This window comes from Bidens hawaiensis, unplaced genomic scaffold (assembly GCF_021521415.1).
Source record: "Bidens hawaiensis isolate Kalapana, Puna unplaced genomic scaffold, B.hawaiensis_p1.1 tig00027091_1, whole genome shotgun sequence".
Lineage (NCBI taxonomy): Eukaryota > Viridiplantae > Streptophyta > Magnoliopsida > Asterales > Asteraceae > Bidens > Bidens hawaiensis.
Genome location: NW_027494371.1, coordinates 2,501 through 25,648, shown reverse-complemented (window position 1 = coordinate 25,648; position 23,148 = coordinate 2,501). Strand labels below are relative to the sequence as shown.

At 34.5% G+C, this 23,148-nt stretch overlaps 2 protein-coding genes and 1 pseudogene across 3 annotated transcripts; 2 read left to right on the top strand and 1 right to left on the bottom strand.

Moving 5' to 3' along the window:
* The first annotated feature begins 716 nt into the window (after positions 1-716).
* Positions 717-4,002, top strand: LOC143574715 (la-related protein 1C-like). Its single transcript, XM_077059267.1, has 6 exons — positions 717-929; positions 1,014-1,563; positions 1,644-1,779; positions 1,860-1,950; positions 3,515-3,586; positions 3,769-4,002. The coding sequence occupies exons 1-6, from the start codon at positions 717-719 to the stop codon at positions 4,000-4,002; spliced, it is 1,296 nt and encodes a 431-aa protein (XP_076915382.1).
* A 4,598-nt stretch (positions 4,003-8,600) lies between these two features.
* LOC143574725 (F-box protein At4g35930-like) lies at positions 8,601-10,480 on the top strand. The gene is made up of 5 exons (XM_077059271.1): positions 8,601-8,673; positions 9,339-9,752; positions 9,842-9,916; positions 10,003-10,103; positions 10,200-10,480. The coding sequence occupies exons 2-5, from the start codon at positions 9,366-9,368 to the stop codon at positions 10,465-10,467; spliced, it is 831 nt and encodes a 276-aa protein (XP_076915386.1). The 5' UTR covers positions 8,601-8,673; positions 9,339-9,365; the 3' UTR covers positions 10,468-10,480.
* A 1,922-nt stretch (positions 10,481-12,402) lies between these two features.
* LOC143574724 (rac-like GTP-binding protein RHO1) lies at positions 12,403-13,412 on the bottom strand (annotated as a pseudogene). Its single transcript, XR_013142646.1, has 7 exons — positions 13,371-13,412; positions 13,266-13,326; positions 13,092-13,191; positions 12,937-13,000; positions 12,746-12,810; positions 12,602-12,667; positions 12,403-12,517 (listed from the first exon to the last, which is right to left on the bottom strand). The product of XR_013142646.1 is annotated as a rac-like GTP-binding protein RHO1 (transcript).
* Positions 13,413-23,148: the final 9,736 nt, after the last annotated feature.

The following is a 23,148-nucleotide window of genomic DNA, read 5'->3' as shown; positions in this document are numbered from 1 at the left end:
TGGTTGATGTTTTTTGCTTAAAAACAATGTTTTGTATGTGAATTGGTTTGATCAATGCATATTTTGGTTGGAATTTATGCATCTTTTTATATGTTTTTTATTTTTTAATAAATATTTGTTATGAAAAAAATACTTGTGCAAATGATAAAGTTGATATAATTCTCTGTTTATTTTCTATGTACCAAACAAGAGAAATGATTCTCAGCTATATTTCTCTACTGAAATCTCTATACTACCAAACAGAACAGTCAATTCTCATTCTCCAGACCAATTCCATTTCTCTGTAATTCCATTTCTCTATTCCATTTCTTTACAATTCCATTCTCTGTACCAAACACCCCCTACGCAACTAGATACATGGAGCATGACAAACAAGGATGTTTAGAAGCAAAGGGTAAAAGCGTCATTTGACATACCGTCCAGTTTCCAAGAGATATAGAGAGAGAGAGAGCTCCGTTGGCAATTGTGCGTGTTTGTTTGTGTTTTATAGAAACATCATCAGCCTCCGTGCTGTGCTGTGCTGTGCGATCGGATCATCATAACCCAGTGAGTCGATCCAAACACTAGTAATCTTTGGAACCCTAGTATTATTATTATTATTATTATTATTATTATTACCCATCCCCAATTTTGATCCTTTTATTTAAGTTAGGGTTTCGTCCTTCAACTTGTCTACCTAGAACCCTAATTCCATTCCAATAAAACCCACGCACCCTATGGCTGCTGCTGACGATGGCCTTATTGCCCCTAATTCTCCCTGGAATCGGATTGTCCCCGCGGTTACTGAGAATGCCAGCTCTCCTGATGATTCCGGCAGCGATGCTTTTAATCCCGTTATGGGTGCCGCCTGGCCTGCCCTCGGAGAGTCCACTAAACCCACGCTTAAGTCCGACTCACTTGCAGATGCTTCATTGTCACCTGCATTACAGGTATCATTATTACTATTATCAATTTGGATTAAAACATGCTTTGAGCTATGAGAAATAATATGTGAAATTGTCGATTTGTTGTAGGTTACAGGAAGTTCATCTCCATCGAATAAACAGGCGGCTGCTGCTGCTGTTGATGTAAGTCCTAATTCAACTCCAAATCATGTGGCACCTTCAAAGCACAAGTCTTTTAAGCGCGGTGGTGGGAATTCTAGCTCAAATGTATCAGCTAACGGAGCGGTGTCTCAGCCTCCAACGACCCAGGATTCGGTAGTGGAGCCGTCGCATAATGTTAGCGTATCTGGGAAAGCAGGAAGTGATCATCGTGAGTCACAAAAAGGAGCGCAGTCTCACGGTGGTAACGATCATCAACAGCAGCAGCAGCATAATCATCAAAGGGGTGGATATAAAAGAGGCAATAGTAGAAGCTTCAACAACAGAGATCATGATCGTGGGAATCAAGAATGGAATCAACGCAGTAGAAGTTTTAATAACCGAGATACACATTTGCAGTCTCAAAGAGGTTTTCCCAGGGGTGGTTATATACGACCCGCTGTACATACATCTGCTTCACTTATTCCTCCACAAATGCATGTGCCAATGCAACCTTTTGGCAACAATATGTTGTACCCTGGTGAGGTTTTTTATTATCTTATAGCTATGATATTATATTATTAACCGTGTGTGTTGCATGATGTTTGCATCCTTCTGCAGATGTGACATCTTCAATAGTTTATTTTGGTCCACCTCCTCCACCCATGCCTTTTGGTGCACCATTATCTCCAGTGTATTTTGGTCATGATCCTTTGTTGAATGCTAACATAGTGAGCCAAATTGATTACTATTTCAGGTGCATCTTTTTTAAATGGATAACGAATGGTGGTTTTTTATAATATTAGAAACTTGTCATTTATGATGGTGCCATTGCAGTAATGAGAACCTGGTTAAAGATACATACTTGAGGCGAAACATGGATGAACAAGGCTGGGTTCCTGCTAGCTTAATAGCTGGCTTCAAAAAAGTGAGTTGAAAGAATAATTCTTTTGGTTGATTCATTTAATGGTTGATGCTTTCTTCTATTTTAGTGCCCTTATGTTTGCATTTTTTTTTTTAATTGAGCCATGTATTTGCGACTCTTCAGCTAGCTTGGTGTTTAAACAGAACATGAAATAACTCTAGCGTTGTCTTGATATTAGCAATTACTTCTATTAGAGCGTATTTGTCTTTCATAAATGTGATTTTATTGAAGGTTCTCAAAAACTTCACTTTTCTATCACAAGTCATATCATTCATAATTCATAGACACTAAAATCTAACATGATTTATATTAACTAGTACGTTAGAATGCTTCATGCAGCATTATTTCCCAACCTTATTTAGTGATTTAAATGTCTATTTAATTTAACTAGTGTTAATAGTGAGTGTGTAGAACAGTCTACTTTAATTATGAATGCATCCCCATTTCTGTAAAACTACCACTCTTTTCCTGAATCCATCCATGCAATTTGATTACTGTCTGGTTACAGTCTACGTGCAAGCTCATTATTAACTAAGACGATGGACATAGAATGGACAGTAATCAAATTGCATGGTGTATTCAGGAAAAGGATGTAGTTTTACATGTATGTTGATGCATTCATAATCAAAGTAGTCTGTTCTACACACTCATTAGTAGCTATTAGTTAAATAGGCATTTAAATTCAATAACGATGGACATAGAACGGACAGTAATCAAATTGCATGGTGTATTCAGGAAAAGGATGTAGTTTTACATGTATGTTGATGCGTTCATAATCAAAGTAGTCTGTTCTACACACTCATTAGTAGCTATTAGTTAAATAGGCATTTAAATTCAATAGCGATGGACATAGAACGGACAGTAATCTAATTGCATGGTGTATTCAGGAAAAGGATGTAGTTTTACATGTATGTTGATGCGTTCATAATCAAAGTAGTCTGTTCTACACACTCATTAGTAGCTATTAGTTAAATAGGCATTTAAATCATTGAATATGATTATGAAATAATGATACATGAAGCATTCCAATGTACCAGTTAATATAAGCCCCGCTTCATTTTAGTGTCTATGAATTAATTGATACATAAAAATCGATACTACTTGATGTTAGAAAAGTGAAGTTTTTGAGAACCTTTGATAAAATCACATCTATGTTTTGACTCGGTTTTTTTCTGTAAAATTAGTTCATTGTTGTGTAAGGGGTTTTTTTAGCTAATATTGAATGCAAAGAGTCACTATCTCAAAAGTTATTTTTTCCATTATGATTGTGATATTTTGGTGTTGCCATGCTCCTTTAATTCTACAGTTCAAGTTAATGCACTTTTAGATATACATGATTTGATTACAGTTTGATCTTTTATGCATGTAAGTTTTGAATTTTCCAAGTTATGGGATCACATTGCATCTATATGTTGACCTCTAGGCTCTAGGCCTCTAGTCAATTGTTAAAGTGTGGTGGATATCACTGCAAGTGTGGTGGCTGGACCATCTACTCAACCTTTTCTTGTTTTTTTTATTATAATGTTTTTTGTTGTGAAAGAAGAAATGATGTTTTGCCCTATTATAGGTTTCCTCTTTGACGGATAATGTTCAGTTTATATTAGATGTTATGCGAAGTTCAGCTGTTGTAGAAGTGCAGGTACGAGTTATTTTCACCATCTCGCTTTATCAAACTTTTGCAGTTTTGCTGATAACTTGCACTAGTATCTCTTAACGATAATCATGCGTTTTAATGTTCTATGATACTTTTATCTCCCCAGTCCTCACTTTGTTATGAAAGAATAATTATACTTTCTTAACATACTTTACTGGACTTTATAGGGTGATAAGATACGTAGGCGAAATGATTGGATGAAATGGATAATGCCTGTACCTGGTCAGTACTTGAATCCATCAAGCCCACAGACCAATCATGAAGGGTTGGTGTCTCAGGTTCAGAGTCTTACATTGCACGGGCAAGTTGAAACTCAGTTTAGCAGGTCGAGTTCTGAAGGTGAGGGGACCGTTGGTGTGACTGGTCAACAGGCTGGTTTTGACCATGCATCGGCAGCTTGAAGCGGAGTCTTTAATCTCAAAAACTCGTTTTGAGAAGAATGGATATCAAGTATGATGATTTCAGAGGCACATGGACGGACCTTAAAAAACTTGAAAAAAAAACTAAAAAAGAAAGACTTTAATAATGAATGGAAGAAACACCAAAAGGATAGGATTATTATGACATGAGTAAGTATGGGTTTGTTTGGATTTAAGGATTTGCTTCTTTTTTTGGACCAATGTTTTAAAACTATCTGTCTGTCCTTTGTGGTTCTTGGTTTATGTTTTGGGTTGATGTTATTGGGGGAGGATTTTGTGATTTACTTCCCCAGTATAATACTTCTTGCTGCTCTGAGGTGATTTGGACTTGTGATCAAATCATATGAATTGTGTGCTATTATTAAGTTCCATTTGAATATGATACAATGCTTTATCTTCGCTCTTGCATGCATGTGACATATTTGATGCAGGTGTGGCAGAGGTTCTTTGTGTTTGTGTTGCCCGAATTGATTTGAATCTGTTTCAAGTTGCTCTTTTGTGTTGTTTTGCTTGACAAATTCTAAAACCGGAATGTGCTGTTTTGGGTCCAAACTGTCAAGTCCAGGTGTATTGTCTTTGGGCATTTTACTCAAGCCTAAGCACTTTTTTTTTGTTTTTTAGTTTAAAGAAAATCTAGTTCGGTAAACTAGGCACAATCAAACCAAACCAACATACGAAGTTCCAAAACCGATCAGTCATCATTGTATGGTTAATCGACACTTCGGTTATGGTTTGGGCCAAAACTCTGTGCACATCCCCTGGCATTTATAGACTCCCCTGTATTTATAGACTTGCTATTCTTTTTATATCTTTATTCCCATTCAAGGTCGCCTCCAATCGATAATTATTCTAGCTGATTTTGAGCAAGGTTTTATAGAGCTATAAGCCACATGAATGCTCCTGTATGTTTATTAGATACTAGCGGCGGTGACGGTGATTTACAATGTGATCCTCGTTTTGAGTTAGTTTATCATTGCTCTCGTGATATATTGTGTATTGGTTTTGTTAGGTTTTGTATTTTGCCGCATCAATGTGATCTATCTATGCCATAAGTATATATTAAATAACTCAATTAAGTAAAAAAAAGGTCAAAAATATAAATAAGAAAATGTAAGTCATAAACATCATTTCAGTTTTAATAAACCAACACGTGTGTTAACCACTTGCATTGCGGTGATTAGTTTTAGTCATATGTCTTACACATTTCAATGACCTCATTTGCATATTTTGTCTTCTTGTTTGACTGCTTCAGTGACTAGATGATGAGTTTCTATTATCTTCTCATCCTTAACTATCATATCTGCTGGAGCATGTTTGGACGCTGCAAAAAAAAAAAAAAAGTTTAGTCTCTCATACATGTTTTACCAAAACCAAAAATGTTATATATTTAGTATTGATGTTAAATTGGCACATGACATTTCTTCTAAGTTCTTTGTTTCGTCCATAGGAGATTCCTAGTTTATGTAATCAAAAAAGAAACAAATTCTTATATTGTAAATGATTGATTTGATAAGGAAGACCATGTCTTAATTCAATTTCTATTACAATGAATAAAGTATAATGATAATAATAAACTCAAAATGTATTCAAAATATATTCTGAAATATAAAGCATTAAAGCCAAAATCTATAGCATGACTACATTTTATAACACGCGTGGTTCATTCATCACGTAATGCTTAACAGCAGACAACATTTGAGGTGTATATCCCATCTCGTCTAAAATCTTTGGCGGGATGTACTAATAGCTTTGTATTTTCCCGTGACATCCCTCTTGATAATGCCATGTATAGTTGCCCATGTAAAAGTACAGAATCTGGTAGATAAAACACCGACGTGTGAAATTGTTTGACCTTGAGCTTTGTTGATGGTCAAGAAAAAAAGCTAAGTTGAATGGAAGACTGTTTTCGTATTAGCTTAAATGGGAACATGTCGTCTTCAGAAAGACTTAGAGATATTCTTGGCAAATATACTATTTTTTCCTTGTGTTGACCAACAACTGTTTCTACATCAATAGCGGAAACCTTTACATATTAATCTTGTGTCATTACATAGACCGAGTGATGGATTGATATTCCGTAACAATATTGTCGGACATCCAATTTTTAATCGAAGCTTATGAGACGCCAAGATTAAACTAAAAGGTAATATGCAAGGGTAGTTTAACTAGCACAAATACATGAAAGGGAAATAAACCGACAAACAAAACAGAACAGAACAGAGTAAGTTTCATATATTAATCCTTAACATAGTTTTAGAGACCACCGACTACTACCAAGTACCGAGTGTCATGTACCCAGTATCAAATTGTCCCTTGCTGTGAACTCCATTTTGACATTTGTAAAAAACTATAAACCCCCATCTCAAGATAATAAATAAACTATTATAATGAAGTACTATATAAATTTTATATATATATGTGAATATATACATATAATAATAAACATTTTTGTATGGATTGATTTGCCTCAGAAATCACGAAAGCAATTAAATGATCCATTTCTCAAAAACAAAAAATAATAAAAATCTCTAGGCATATATCAAACTGGACACTTTATTCCTAATCATCATTAGGTACCTGAATAATCATTTATCGTTTGTGTAACACCTCGTTATTTGGCATGTAGTTTAAACGAGAAAAGTTCGTTATAATTTGAGAACGTAATCATGGATGGTTTAAATATTTACGAGGCTATTCGATCACATTTGGTAGTTAGTTAGCTACGATACATGAAAACTAAACACCATGGCCTATTGGCCTTAAAAACTTATTCGTTTAATTCAAAAGTCACAACCAACATTAAAATATGCATGACTAAATTCTTTCTTTGTATGGTCAAGACGACCCAAACATGCATTTAAAGCCAAGGAAGTTTTGAAACCATTTGTTTTGTTAATAAGTTATTAACACCATTAAAAGTGGTTGAATAATAAGAATCATAAGAGCTAAGAATAATAAATAAGGAATTTTGATGAAAATAGCAAGAAAATTGTCATCTAAACATAGGCTTATTATACTGATCAACTAGGTTAGATCCCGTGTTACACACGCACGGAAAATATATAAAATTTCAGATATATATATGTGTGTGTTTGTTATATACATTTTAATGAATTGTAAACGTTAGATAATCTAGCATTATTATTATTATTATAAAACATTGTTGTTTTAATAAAAAGATCCCAACATACAAAGACAAATGAAGAAAATTAACAATTTAAAACATAATTCTAAGTTATGTAACATATTTCTAACTTATACCATAAAACAAAAAAAACATATTAATTAAAATTTCAACATCTACTGAAGTCATATGTTGTAAACTATGAAGCGCAAATATATAGATGTTGCAACATAAGTTGTGTGTTATAAAAACTATTTTTATCAAAATCATAGAACATATAAGTACACAGTATAAAAAATGCTACAAATATGACTATAACAATGAGATATAATTATAATTTTTATTAAATTAAGTGTTTAATAAAGCAGCAATATAATTACAACCTCGTGACTTAAACCACCATTTCAATCAAAATATCTATACATCCGGTCCAAATGTTCATAAATAATTTCTCAAAATCCAAAAAAAAAATAAAAAATAACAAAGTCTCAAAATTTAAAAAATAACAATAGAAACAATTATTGTCTTTATATTATTCAATAAATGAATATTATAACAATTTGTTTTGAAATTTTAATGTTTAAAATTAATGTTCAAATTAACACGTAGAAAATATATAAATGTAAAATTGATAAGTTAGAAGCCTTTATGAACATGCTAGTTGAATACCATGTGAAAACCTTGTGTTACTTTAATAGTATAGTAAGGTATGGTAAAAAAAAAACGTTTTTGTTATACTTAATTCTTAAGATATCTTATTATTATTAAATTAAATAACTTTTATTGATTACATAGACATATAACTAAGATTTCACCTATTGTGGGTTTTCTATTGAGAGCGAAGCGAAGATAATCAGACATGTCAGTGTTATCCAAATGACAAAATTTGATATAAACTTTTAAAAACTTGATATAAACTTTTAAAGACAAAAATTAACTAAACTTCACATGAGGACCATCTAGCTTATATCAACATTTATAAACTTTATTGAATATACTTCGTTAAATAATCTGAGTATTATTGATATTTTGCTTTTCAAAAGATTTGGTTTCAAGTTATTAAATATATAGTTTAAAAATAAATAATAATAATAATAATAATAATAATAAAAATAACAATTTAGTAAATATATTACTCTAATAAATATTTTAACAAAAATAAACCGCAATTTACGGGCGTAAGATAGGCCCCACCGGGCACTTCGGATTCCTCACGTCTATCCAATCAAATTGATCCACGTCAGCTACGGTTTCCCATTTTTATTATTATTATTATTTCCATACATAAAAACGAATTTGGCGGCAACCGGAATCATTTCAAATTGCAGATTTAAAACCCTAGCAACCTTCGTTTCCCCCAATCTTCTCACACTCTCTCTCTGCAGGTTCGTCTTGGATTCAATTAATTGCTTTGAAATGAATCGATTAGTTGATTTCTGCATCGCACGTGCTTTAATATAGGTTTTGTTGATTTTTGCAGGTGAATTGATACCGAGCGAGAGGATGAAGGCTATCGGTGACCTCTGACGGTAATTGTTTAATTTAAGTTCATGTTTATAGATCGTAGTCTGCGTTTGGTGATTATTGTAGGCGTAAAGTTAAATATTATATATTCAATTGATATCTGATGTGACTTAACTCTAAGTATTAGCAGATAATAAGTTCATGTTTATAGATCGTAGGCTGCGGTTCGTCTATGTTTCCGTTAATGACTGTTATTCAGCTTGTTGAAACGAATAACAGTCATTAACTGTATCATGTACTGTTCTGCGTGAAGTAGCTGTATACAGATGTATTTTGTCTGCTTTAAGCTTTGATTTACTATCTGTAAAGTCAACACCTGTATCTGTATTGGTTATTGCGTATAGAGTTAGTTATTTAACTAACTTCAGGGATTATTGTTGATTTGCAGGCATAAAATAAGAAAAAATTATATATTCAATTGAGGGTTATTGTGTGTAGAGTTAATTATTTACCTAATTCAAGGATTATTGTAGCTATTTTGTCTGCTTTAAGCTTCGATCTCCAGCCTGTAAAATCAGATTTTTGAATCTGCATTTGGTAATTATGTGTAGAGTTTGTTATTTACCTAATTCTGGGGTTATTGTAGGAATAAAATTAAATATCGTATCGTATATTTGGTTGATATCTGATGTGATTACACTGGATCTGACATTTATTTGGATTTTCGCAGCAGTAGAGGAGGCAAATAACAACTAGAATGGGCAAAGTGTCGCCTAAAGAGAAAATGTCCAAGACTTCAAAGCAGAAGAGGCGGGCGCACGGATCCAACAGGTATTTGAAGCCAGGTGCCCTTGCTCAGCTTCGTAATAGCAAAGCGTCTGCATCAAAGTTATCTGCAGATGTTGGGAATAAGAAGATTGATGCTATGGATACAGAGAATACTCTGTTTCAGAATGAATGTGTCTATGACAGCCCTGTATTATTATCACCTGAAAAGTTCAGATACAGTCATGTGACTGGACCACTTGATGTGCACAAGGAGAATAATTTACAGAGAACACCTAAGACACCTCGTGACCCGTTTCCTGAACTGGATGGATCTGATTATGACTCCAGGCTTGAATCTCTCCCAATGGAGTTGCTGGTAATCTATTTTTCATCTCTATTTTATACTGATCATATATTCCAATTTAGCATAACCTATATTTTAATATGTGTAATTTATTGGTTCAGGTAAAGGTACTTTGCCACTTACATCATGACCAACTGAAAGCGGTATTCCATGTCTCTGAACGAGTTAGAAAAGCTGTGAGTTATTCTATATACATATCATCATGTCTAACTGTTACATAAAAGCAACAGTTTTAAAAATGGTTTGCATATTCATTCCTCAGACCGTGATAGCTCGCCAGTTTTATTTCAACTACACGACACCAGATCGGTCTCGACAAGAAATATTGTGCACATCCACACAGCCTTGTGAACATTTTGTGAGGTTAGCACTTAACATCCCATGAATATTCTGTTTCTTATTTGGAAAATTATTATTTTGTTTAATCAGTTTAATGGTTTGGTTTTCTATCTTTTATAGCAAGGGAGATGATAAAGACAAAGGTTTTAAACTACCCATAACTCCAAAAGCACCTAGGCACGGGCCCCGCCCCCCCTCTCGCATAAAGTTAACGGAAATGCGACAAATTGCAGCGGTTTTGTTTCAAGAATCGGCGTTTCATCCTAGCTACATTGTTCCATCTTTAATACCGAAACCGATATGCAAATCTTTCGGTTCCAACCGTGTGTTGTTTTATGATGAAGAGCTTGAGCTTTGTCAAGCTGTTGCTCAGAATAAGCTTCTTTAGGCTTTGTTGCAGTCTTTGTTATGTATAGTGGTAAGCTTCTCTTTCTCTCTCTAGTTTCATGTTTTTTAGATTGGTGTTATTAGTGGGTAGGTAGGGAATGATGGTGCAATTTTGAAAAATCTAATGGAGGCAGTCATCAGCTTGATGAGTGGTAGACTACTATGGTTGATAATGGAATAATATGTTGAATGTTATGGTTTGTAAATATTATTAGAACAATTTCATTTAGGAGTTGGTTGGTTTGTTTATTTTATTTTTTGTTTATGGCAAGTAATACTACTATATTTGGTGGTTTTCAAGTTTCTTTGATTTTTTCTATCTTCTTCAAATTGTTTGTTGTAATTTTCTTGTTGCACACAAGGGCGGATCCACATGTAAGTAAAACACCAGTGTCACATGCTGCTATTATAAGTAATTGTTTACTTCTTTTAGCATTAATTTTGGAAGGTACCTATTGAACAATCTTAAAGAGTAAAAAGTTTGAATCTCTCACTAAACTTGCATAAAATTTAATATAAAATTGAATAAAAACATGTTTGAAAGAGAGTCCAGTTTTATGCTTACATCATGCTATATAAACAAATAACAATGTGTAGTCCTCAACTTATAGTTTTAAAAACTTGTGCTTTGATGCATTTTGATCCTGAGTGAGGTGTTAAGGACTTGAGGTTACTAAAAAAAGACAGGTTTATTTAAGGGCAATATGTTAATTGGTTAACTTTTAAAAACTAAAATGTAAGTTATTCTCACAGTCTCTGGTTAGATTGCTCAATTGATAGTCTAATCTGTTAAACTACTCAAACCAAGTGTGTTAGTGTATAATTGATGATCAGATATGAAAAACTCATACATATTGCAATTGATCATCTAATTTGTTTAATTACTTATTACCACATACAACAGTCGCATTATACAACATAACATCTGCATCAGTGGAGCTGTACATCAACTGCAACAATGCGATCTCATCATTCCATTATGTGATGCGTTCACTTACGCACATATTTTTAAACCAGGTCCTCAAGTTCAAACAAAAAAGCTTAAAAATTTTAATTAGTAAACAAAAGGCAGGAAAAGTCAACATTTTACTCCCTATTTATGGTTTAAGTCCAGCCCGAAACTCCCAGAATCTTGTGTATACAAGAGCCTCATGCGCTGGTTTAAGACGACTAAAGAAAAACTCCTTACAAAATTAGATTAAACTCTTGTTATTATTGGTAATTAACAAGGCTGCATGCCTCCTATTATTATTAGTCGAGCACTAGCATGCTTTCAAAGGGGGTGAGAAAGCTACGGAAGACAATCCGATAGTAAAAAACGATCTGGGCCTTCTGTTGAGCCTTGAGAAGTAGCAGTAGACCAGTGACTTATATCAAATAAAATTTCACATGAAAGAGCAGTTTATTAATGAGATAAACATGAAGATAGTGTGTGGAGCTTGTGTGGCTCACAAGTATAATTAAATGCATGGGACATTTATCATACTAGCTAACTTACATTACCTTCCCACCTGTTTGGAAAGAAAGACACCCATTTGTTGGACATTTTGACTTCATAAAAGTGATGGTTGTAATGAGACCTGTTTTAAGAATTATTATTTAACAAACTTTTGTTAAGTTATTGAACTTTAAAACAATTTTGAAAGCAATGCAATTTCCTTTTTGCTATTTGAAAGTATATTGAGAAAGCTCTTTTTCTTGAATTTTCATTAAAAATATACTGTAGTTTTTCTTTAATAAACTGTAATATTTAATATAAACTTTAATATACAATTCTTTTTGAGATAATTGAGCCAGTATAACTTTTCATTGAAAAACAAACTTTTGCCAACTTACAGAGTTACAGGACAAGTACATTATCTTCAAGTACTTAAAAACATCAAAATACAAATCAATCAACAAGCACGTGAAGGTGAATTACAGCTCGTTTTCTTTTTGTTTTTCGATCACAATATCGAGCATGCCTTTTGACCCTTTCGTGCTTTCTTCTTCTTTCCCTTCGGAGGCTGCAGAACAACTTTAATGGCAGCATCGAAAACTTGCTTCACATTCTTCAAAAATGAAAGAAAAACTTTATTCAACATAACAAATCTTCTAACAGAAAGATAAATACAATATAAGCAAGCCTGACTCACCAACTGTGTTTTTGAACTGCATTCAATATACTCAGAAGCTTCAATTGTCTTCTTTAACTCTTCTCCCTGTAAAAAGTCACCACATTTAGTGTTCCACATTAAAAAAACTGACAGTAAAACGGGTCGACTTAATGAGTTTAACACCTGAGCAGTAGTAATGGGAGCTGTGCCAGGGTGATCTATAAAGAATTGACTATCGTCCCGAAGATCTACAATCGATTGAAAGTCAACTTTGGATATATTTGAAGCAATAACTTCATGAATCATATTTTATGATACAAAATACAAATTTTATTGTAGGAATGAACAAAAATGATTGTGAAATAGTAACTCACCGAGTTTGGTCCCAACAAGAACGATTGGGACACCAGGGGCATAATGCTTTAACTCTGGAATCCACTAAAACAGAAATAGCAAAATATAACCGACAACGTTAAGTCCAAAATTATTTTAGGAATTACATAAAGATATATAACCAAGAAGACTTTACCTTTTTGGAAGCGTTTTCATAGCTGGCCTTGCTAATTAGAGAGAATGCCAAAATGAAAACATCGAACTCAACGGTCTTAATCTGTTATAACCCCCCTGTCTTGTTTCATAGAGCACGTGATTAATGCATAAATCAAAGAGTTATTATTATGATTATATCTTTTGAAAAGGTTACCGGCAGTGTCCCATAAGCCTACATTGGCACTAAAATTATCAAATACTGTGGGTACATAATCCTGATCAACAAAGAGTTTAAAATGAATGAGTATTAGTTACGTACCGTGGGGAAGGTGTTGCTGGTATAAGAAATCAGCAAGCATGTCTTTCCAAACCACTCATATTATTAATTTGCCCAACAATCAAACCCACAATTCTTTTGCCGGGAAACAATGCCTTTGTTGGGTTGGGTGGGTGGAAGTGGAACACAACAGATAGATAGATATTATAAGCTTTTGGGTTTTCTTTAGTTTTTGGCCCTTCACTTATAAATAAATCCCAACCAAATATACAATCATTATTACAAATATCATAAAGAAATAAAATCTAGACAGTACGTATAAAATTCATAAACTTCTTTAATCCGACACTTCATAAAAGTCTCCCCTCTCTTCTTCCATTTTCACAGCTTCTTCTTTCTCCATTCACAGATAAACTTTCTTCACAACTTTTGCACCTCCTTGGCTACCTAAGCGCAAGCTTTGTGATACCACAATTTACTTTACATAATTATTATCAATTCTATTGTTACATTTATTTTTATATCAATATAGTTTTTAATATCACACAAATAATTAACATAATTACTCATATATCTTTAAAATATATAATTGAGAAAAAAATAATTGACCCAATCCACCTCACACCCGTTCTTAGCTATTTACTCAAAAACCACTCACATGTTATCTTCTCTCACTTTACGTATTTCCCATCATCATGTCGCGATTTATGACTTTAGACTTGTACTATATATATGCCATTTGGTTTGTTTGTCTTGTACTTAACTCGCATGTTTCCTGTATGACATTACATATGATCTTATGGGAGTTGTGTTTTACATGTGGAATTATGTGACCAAAATGTTCATAAATATTGAAGGTTTCACAAATAGAAGTTAGACATTTTTTTCCATAAAATATTTGATCTTCTATCACGTGTTTGACTTGATTATATTATATGGGTCTTCCGTAATTTAATTTTCACGTACATCACTTTATAATTATATTTAAAAGATTGAAAGACTTAATATCATAAGTTAATATTTATAATGAGCTCCTAAATCCCGTTTTAGTAGAGCTCAAAAGGAATCATCTTAATCGAAAATCAAACCTGTTTTCCTTAATTAGAACTATATTTTCCATCATCGTAATATGAATGACTCGAATTAGATTACCGTATGCTCAATAACTTGATCGATTAGGTCTTCAATTAATTAATTAATTTAGTGTGTATGTTAAGCAACTTGGGTGCATGAAATTTATGGTATGTGAGAGTGGGGTTTGGAAGCACATCCACATCATTCTTTTTAACAAAACTTGCTTCGTATTTTAACAAAATCTCAACCTACGTCATTGTTCATACAACTACCAAAAAAAAAGCCTTGTTTATTATTATTATTATTATTATTATTATTATTATTATTATTATTATTATTATTATATCTTCATAGACAAATTTCTTATATCCATCCACTAAGATAAATATGAATCTATAATGAGGGGTAACACCCAAAGGGTTTGGCTTTCACAACGGCCGGGGATTTGGTGCCGAAAACATGATGTGCGTTGGTATGACCAAGTTGATATAAGTGTTTTCGGAAACACATGATGTTGGGTCAGTATGACCGATGGTTTGGAAAATATGAATGTGGTCCGAATTTGGTAACCACTAAAAGAACTTGGGTTATCCTAATCGAAGAACGACGTATTTTAATGGTAATCAATAGTAACAAGCTAGCTAGCTAACTAACTAACTAACTAACTGAAAACAACCATGTAATAATATTCGGTATGTGTGGAAGACCACATGCCATGTCACGTTAACAGGTGGAACATAAGACGGAAATGATCTCTCTTGTTATCTGTTAAGATCCCTTATAACTACATGTAACATATAACATAATTATAAAGTTACATATAACCACTAAAGTGTACACAACAATAATTGTAGAGTTCTTCAATAAAGTTAATTTTCAAATTTTAGCTCCAATTTGATTTGATTTATTTTATTTTTATTTTTTTAAGAGTTCTCTTGTAATGAGTTATCATGTTAAAAAAAATATACATTAATATATAGTTTTCAGTTACTACATTAATACATGAGAAATTGTTAACACATAAATGATTTTTTATGAAGAGATGTCTCTTTGCACGTAATTATTTTTTTTATGATGATTAAGTTTTAAATGACTAGTACTTAACGTTAAACATTGACATTTCATATCTAACTAATATTTGTCCACTTGTTCTTCTTCTAGAGTGTCTACATAATGTTTCATGTCATCCACTTTCCATGTTAAAAATTTCAACATAAGTAATCAAATTAATTTTAATCCTAATGCTAATTAACGTTTATACCAATATATAACACAAGCATTGGTCAAACTTAACATTTAAAGTTTTGAATTCATAACTTAATATTTTTTTTGACCAACCTAAATATAAAAAATTTCAATGTTTAGATTACATCGATGCAGAAGGCAAGCGGGCAACAAGCTGCGCCACTACCCCCTTTTGAATTGCAAAACCCAATCTTTTAAAAACTGCATTTGCTGATCTTCGAGTCATAACATTACTATGCATGATCCGCTGAATACGGATAAGTAACTCCACAGCTTCAGGCCGAGAAACCAAAAGTGTCAAAAGCAAAAGGAATAAATACATGTTTGTTGTCAATACATGCCTTAACATTTACTTTGACTTTATTACATCTAATCTAACTAATGTATTAAAGGAAAACCAATTTGTCCACTTGTCCTTCTTCTAGGGTGTCCACCTAATGTTCCATGTCATCCACTTTCCATGCTTATAATTTTCACATAATTAATCAATTAATTTTAATCATAATGCTAATCTTCTTACTATAGTATTAAAGCAAAACAAGATATCTACATGGCCTTCAAATAGGATACCCACATAAGCTTACAAGGTTTCCATCTTTAGAATTGCCACATAATTCACTAATTAATATTTTCTAGAATAATAACCTCACTAATTAATGTTTTAAGAATCATAACCAACTATTTCCTTTCAAACAATTTAAAAACCGATTTTGACTACAGTTAATTATTTATAACTAAGTTTTGCTACCTTTTTTAGTATGACTATTACTTTAACAATTCAATGATTTGTATATTTATACAGTTTCTCATTCAAACCATTTATACATATTTTTCCTATATCTTGTGGTTTTACAGAAAACAATGTGAAGAATTCTTATGATAGCTACATATATATATATAGGGGATGGTTCAGGAGAGAAATGAGATTACTATGAGAAATGTGAGAAATGAATATGGGCCACTAGTTTTATTTTAGATTTTAAATGCTTAAAGATAAATGAGGAAAGTATTAATACATGCTCTATCTTCAATTAATATAACTATAAATATAATACTTATCTATTTAATTAATATAACTAATCAAATTATTAAAATGAAAAATATTAAGAATTAATTTATTTTTATAACTTACTTTTTATCTCTTGAATTTTTATCCTACACAAGTACAATTTATTCGTACATTAAAAATTTTTTTATCCAAAACCAATTTCTTCCAACTCAATATATTAATATTCATCAACACGTAGTTATATTGTGATGAATAGTACAAAAAACTATCTTACACGTGTTTGTATTAAATATCAACAAAAAGGTACACAACTTACACAAAAACATATAACCTACACTTGTTCTAAGAATAAGAAAACATATAATCTACACACGAAAATATATAACCGACGCACAAAATTCAGCATCAATAAACTATACACGAAAACGTATAACCTACACACGAAAAATATATAACCTACACTCGAAAATTTTATCATACACAAATACAATTTATTCATACATTTTTTTTTCTATCCAAAATCAATATCCATCAACACGTAGGTACATTGTGATGAATAATACAAAAAACTATCTTACATATGTTAGCATTAAATGTCAATAAAAAATATACAACCTACACAAAAACATATAACATACACTTGTTCTAAGAATAAGAAAACATTTTACCTACACACGAAAAACATATAACCTACACACGTATAGGATATGTATATCTTTGTCTAGTTTATATAATTGTTGATGTCGAATTACATATGTAAGTTGTATACTTTTTTGTATGTTGTACGTTTTTATTGCTCAAAACAAGTGTAGGTTATATAACTTTGTGTAGGTTGTATATTTATTGTTTATATTTAATGAACACATTTGTATGATTATTTTTTTATTATTATTTATAACAATAATTTTCTAAGTATATCAGTTGAAATATTATTTTATGATATTTATTAATTAGAAATGATTTATTATGGTTATATTAGTTGTATTAATTGAAGAAAGAGAATGCGTTTATTGTTGCATTTACATTTTTTTCATTTAGTTTTAAAAATTTAAAACATAAAATAAAACTAGTGGCCCATATTTATTTCTCACATTCTCACAGTAATTTCATTTCTCTTCTGAACTTAAACATATATATATATAAATATATATATATACATATATATATATAGGCAAAGTATAGAATGAAAACCCACTTGAGTTATGAAAACCCGCGAAAACCCTATGTAAGATCGTTTTTTTCTTTTTTCTTTTTTTGTTATATTCAATATATGCTGTAACATTTAATACAAAATATCAAAACATTAAAAAAAAATTGTTTTGATATTTTTTAACATTTTTTTACTATTTTTTATATGTTTTTAAGAGAGAGAAAAAGTTATATTTATGTTAACATTTTTTATTAACTTTAATTATGGACTACAAGATTTAATCTTTAATTAAAAACTTGTGGTTGAAAATGGGTTTCTAGAGTTTTCACAACTCAAGTTGGTTTTTAGTTTAACCTTATATATATATAGTAAACACCATCTCAATACACCCGACTACTTAACATTTACTTTAACATACATGAAAAGCAATTACAACAAAACTTACAAGCTCGATTGGTCCGAGAAACAACCGATACGGTGACGAATCGCTCCGAGCTGCCTCCCCTTCATTCAATACCATTGAGAAACACGAGATGACGTTGCTACTTATCGTCATGTTCGGCTGCAGCGTCTCGAATGCATCACGTAAACCTAACAGTTCACCTTCAGTCGAAAACAAAGTTTCCCTACAACGAAACACAATATTGTTACTAGGGTTTAGGGTTTAGGGTTCAGGGTTCAGGGTTCAGGGTTCAGGTGTGACATCTGCCCGATCCGACCCGACCCAGGTACCCGTTTTCGAATCCGATTCTTTTTACGATTTAAAATTTAATTATTTTTCTTTTTACAACTTAACATTTAAAATATATATTTTTACTTACTAATAATAATTTCCCTTCCTTCCCGCCGTTCCCCCCCCTCTCTTTCTTTCCGCCTCTTTCTTCTCTCTTGTCGCCGTCCCGCCTCTTTCTTCTCTCTTGTTGCCGTCCCGCCTCTTTTTCTCTCTTGTCGCCGTCCCGCCTCTTTGCTTAACCCTTGAGCCTTGAACCCCTTTTTCTCTTAACTCTTTGCTTGTCCTTTGGTTCTTCCCGCCTAAGGATGTCTGCGCAGCTCCACGCGCCAGACTCCTTACAAGGAAGCCTGCGTGAAGACCATTTGTTCCTGCGATTCGCGAGACGAACTCTTCTCGCAGCGCGCTAGGAATTGTAGTTCTTCTCGCAGCGCGTTAAGAATTGCAGTTCTTCTCGCAGCGCGCTAAGGATTTGTAGTTCTTCCCGCGGCGCGCTAAGAATTGTAGTTCTTCGCGCAGCGCGCTAAGAACGGTTGTTCTTCCCGCGGCGCGCTAAGAATTGTAGTTCTTCGCGCAGCGCGCTAAGAACGGTAGTTCTTCCCGCGGCGCGCTAAGAATTGTAGTTCTTCGCGCAGCGCGCTAAGAACGGTAGTTCTTCCCGCGACGCGCTAAGGCTTGTTCTGTCTGCCTTCGCCCTCGCGCGTGCGCTCGAATCTTCTCGCGCTAGACCTTAAGCCTTTTCTTCTGTTAGGTCAGCCTGTATCTATTGATATCTTATCTTTTGTTTGAGCACTTTAGGTCAGTTCCGACATCTGTCCGAAAAGCCACTTTCGGCGCAGCATGCGCACCAATCCTATTGGTTGACAGAAAAAGTGACTGACATAATCTTTTGAAATCTTCTTTTGCATGCCTTGAACAGTGTTTTTCTGACACCTTCCATGCTTTATTCTGTAACCTGTCAGCCCTTTTTCCTGTTCCCCCGGCTGCCATATCTTTTAATATCTTTTGCTTTTGGAATCTTTTGCCTTTTGATATCTTTTGCTTGATTTGAGAAGATCTTTCCTCTTTTTAAGGGATTGTGTTCCCTAGGGTTTCCCTATAAATAATACTATTTTCTTGTTATTTAACACTACACACACAAACACTTAAACTCTCTTCTGCTCTCTTCTCCTTGCCCTCTGCCGTTGTTCCTCAGCCGCCTCCTCTCTTTGCCTCCGTCTTCTCTTCTGTTCTGCCCGGAATCTCGGTAAATATAAATATATATATTTTAATTTGTTTAACTAACAAAAATCGATACTTACTGCATATATTCAAGACATTAAAACCAATCGTTAAACCAATAACCTCTTAATTATAGGTTAACTTGTGCTTGTTTAAATATTGGATTCTTGCATTATCTTTCCACGCACCTTTTTCAGGTGAGTAATCTCGTACCTAATCCCTTTTTATTTTTAATGTTTTGGGATGTTCATGTGTTCGTACAAACTTGAGTCTTAAACTTGTTTATGAACTTTTGTCGCGCAAAACCCCATGTGTTATGGACGTAGACTTGGCTGTTTATTTGTATGTGTGGATCATTAACCGTCTTGTCGGCGTATTCCGCAGTTTTCATGGATCCATTAGATGAACACGGGAGAACTATCGTTTATGATTTCTCTTTTGTTTACACTTGCACAGTTTTCTTGTTTTTGTGCTCAATTGGGAGCACGGATTGAACTATGAGCTATGATCTAAGGCTTGATCACAATCTGATTACACCCTTGTTGAACACCAGTTATACACATGATGCGCGCAGATATTGTTATCTATTTATATGTATTAAACTTGATTTCTCACCGACACGCAAGTGTTGACGTTTTATTTTAACACATGTTCAGGTTTGCTGTAGCTGTTTCTGGAAGCTTGAGGACACCTAGGATGTTTTCTTTTCTTTTGGACCTAGTTTAAAATGTAACAAGACAAGTTTATGTTATTTGAATATTTTGAGTTATAATATGATTTATGTTACTTTATGTCATGTTCTGCGCGTGCGCAATGAAATGTATTTATTAAATATTGACACCCAAATAGTGTCGCGAGTAATGAAACAATACGTGGCGCCCCGATGTATAATCCGCCATCGGTCGGGGTGTTACAGATTGGTATCAGAGCTCCGTGACTTTAGGATAGGTGGTTAGACGTAACGACCTAGAATACCTAAGAGTCCCTTTTCGCGCATGAGAAATATCTCATGTTTGCGCGCTAATTGTTATTTACTCGATATTTATAAAATATGCTGGCGCTTACGCAGCACATGATTTCATGTTTTATTCGCGATCTTTCGATTTTATTGTTAAATTTCAATTTATTTCTTTACTTGCATATTCGTTTGTTGTGGGGATTGAAAATCCGAAAAGTCATGGTGGTACATGAATAGTTGATTTTCAATTACCATTAACTTTATATTTTAAATTGAAGATTTGAAAAGTCATGGTGATACATGAATTGTCAACCTTCAATGCTCGTTTACTCGATATTTTAAATTGAGAACTCGGAAAGTCATGGTGATGCATGAATTGTCGATTTTCAATTCGAATTTATTACCTGTATTAAGTTTACATTTAAATTCCTGTTTTACTTCAAAATTTGATAGCATTTAACTTCGCGAAACAAGCTTTACGACGATATACTTTGCGCTAAAACGATTTCCCATACCAAGATATTAACAAAAACTAAAACTTTTATAGAATGACTCCGCTATCCCGCCGTCATCAGAGGAGAGAAGCCTCGCGCAGACGTAGGCAGCAACGTTCCCAGAAAATGGCCGCCGCAATAGCCCAAGCCTTAAACCAAACCAATACCAACCCCTCCGGATACAATATTAAATCCTTCAATGCGGGTAACCCTCCGAAATTCACCGGACTTGAAGGAGCCACCGTAATGCTCCAGTGGCTCGAGAAAATTGAAAACACTTTCCTCCATACCCAATGCCCTCCAGACAAACGAACCTTATATGCCTCTAGTGTCCTGGAATCAAGGGCGCTTACTTGGTGGAACGGAGTAGCTCATGCGCGTGGCGCAGAGGCTGCTTCTAGCATGCTCTGGGAGGAATTCAAGGAAATCTTGACGCGAGAGTTCTGCCCTCCCAACGAAGTAAAGCGCCTGGAGGAAGAGTTTTGGAACCTGAAACAGTATAGTGGCGAAGCGCGCGAGTACGCGACGCGCTTCCATGAATTAAGCTTGCTTGTCCCGCACCTTGTTACCCCTTCCCGCCGAGCCATCGAGAAGTTTCTTGGGGGTCTTCCCATGGAAATCCAAGATTCGGTATGGGCCAGGAACCTACAAACCCTCTCTGACGCCATCGAGTTGGCCGCTGTGCTCAGCGACAACCATGTCAGGGCAGGAACCCTGTTCCTGCGGGGAGCCAAAAAGACCAAACCCACCAAGACTGTCCCAGAACCAACAGAAACCAAGCCAGAACCCTCTAACCGTAACAACCTCAAGCGCAGGCGCAAAGCCTATGCGCTTACTAGCCCGCCCATTGTCCAGCAACCCACCTACCAACCTCCAGTTTACGCGCCTAACCCACTGCCAACCTACCCAACACCTCCTGTAGTCCACAACTATGCCTTAACCAATCCAGCACTCCCTGCCCCGTCAACTAAGAAACCCTACACAGGAAACCAACCCTTTTGCCCAACCTGTAGACTTCACCACCCACCTCAAGTCCCGTGTCGACTTTGTCACCGATGTGGCCGTACTGGTCACACTGCTGAGAACTGTAGAGTCCTTCCCGCCAACCCAATCGCGCAAACACCACCAACCTACCTGCATAACCCACAACCAACATACCCTAATCCACGACCCAGGTCGTGCTATAACTGCGGTGATCCCAGTCATTTCCGGAACGCGTGCCCGAGACTACAAGTTCAGATTACGCAAGCGACCCCAGTTAACCAAATTTCGAACCAAGTGTCACGCGGCCGAGCTTTTAATATAACCGCACACCAAGCGCAAGCGAATAATGACGTGGTTAATGGTACATTTTTAATTAACGGACAATATGCATCTATACTTTTTGATACTGGCGCCGATAGAAGTTTTATTTCTCGCGCATTTGAACAAAAACTTGCGCGACCCGCGCATAAACTTAAGCGAAAACTTTTCAGTTGAATTGGCTAATGGTGAAACTATTTTAATAAACTCCGTAATCAAAGATTGCACGCTTAACCTTAACGAAAACGATTTTCTAATCGAACTCATTCCTATGCCTCTTGGAAGCTTTGATGTTATTATCGGTATGGACTGGCTCTCGCAAAATCGCGCCGAAGTTATTTGCGCCAAAAAGATGATTCGCATTCCTCGAGAAAATGGTGATCTGCATATCTACGGCGAGAAACCATCTAACGGTCTTGAACTAATGTCATGCACTAAAGCCCGAAGACTTTTGCGGAAGAAATGTGTTGCATTCTTAGCCCATGTGGTCAAACCCGATGATGGAAAGAAGAAACTTTCTGAAATCCCTATCGTGCGTGACTTCCCTGAAGTCTTTCCCGATGATCTTTCTGGTTTACCTCCCGCTCGGGAAGTCGAGTTTCGTATTGATCTTGTCCCTGGTGCATCCCCTGTAGCC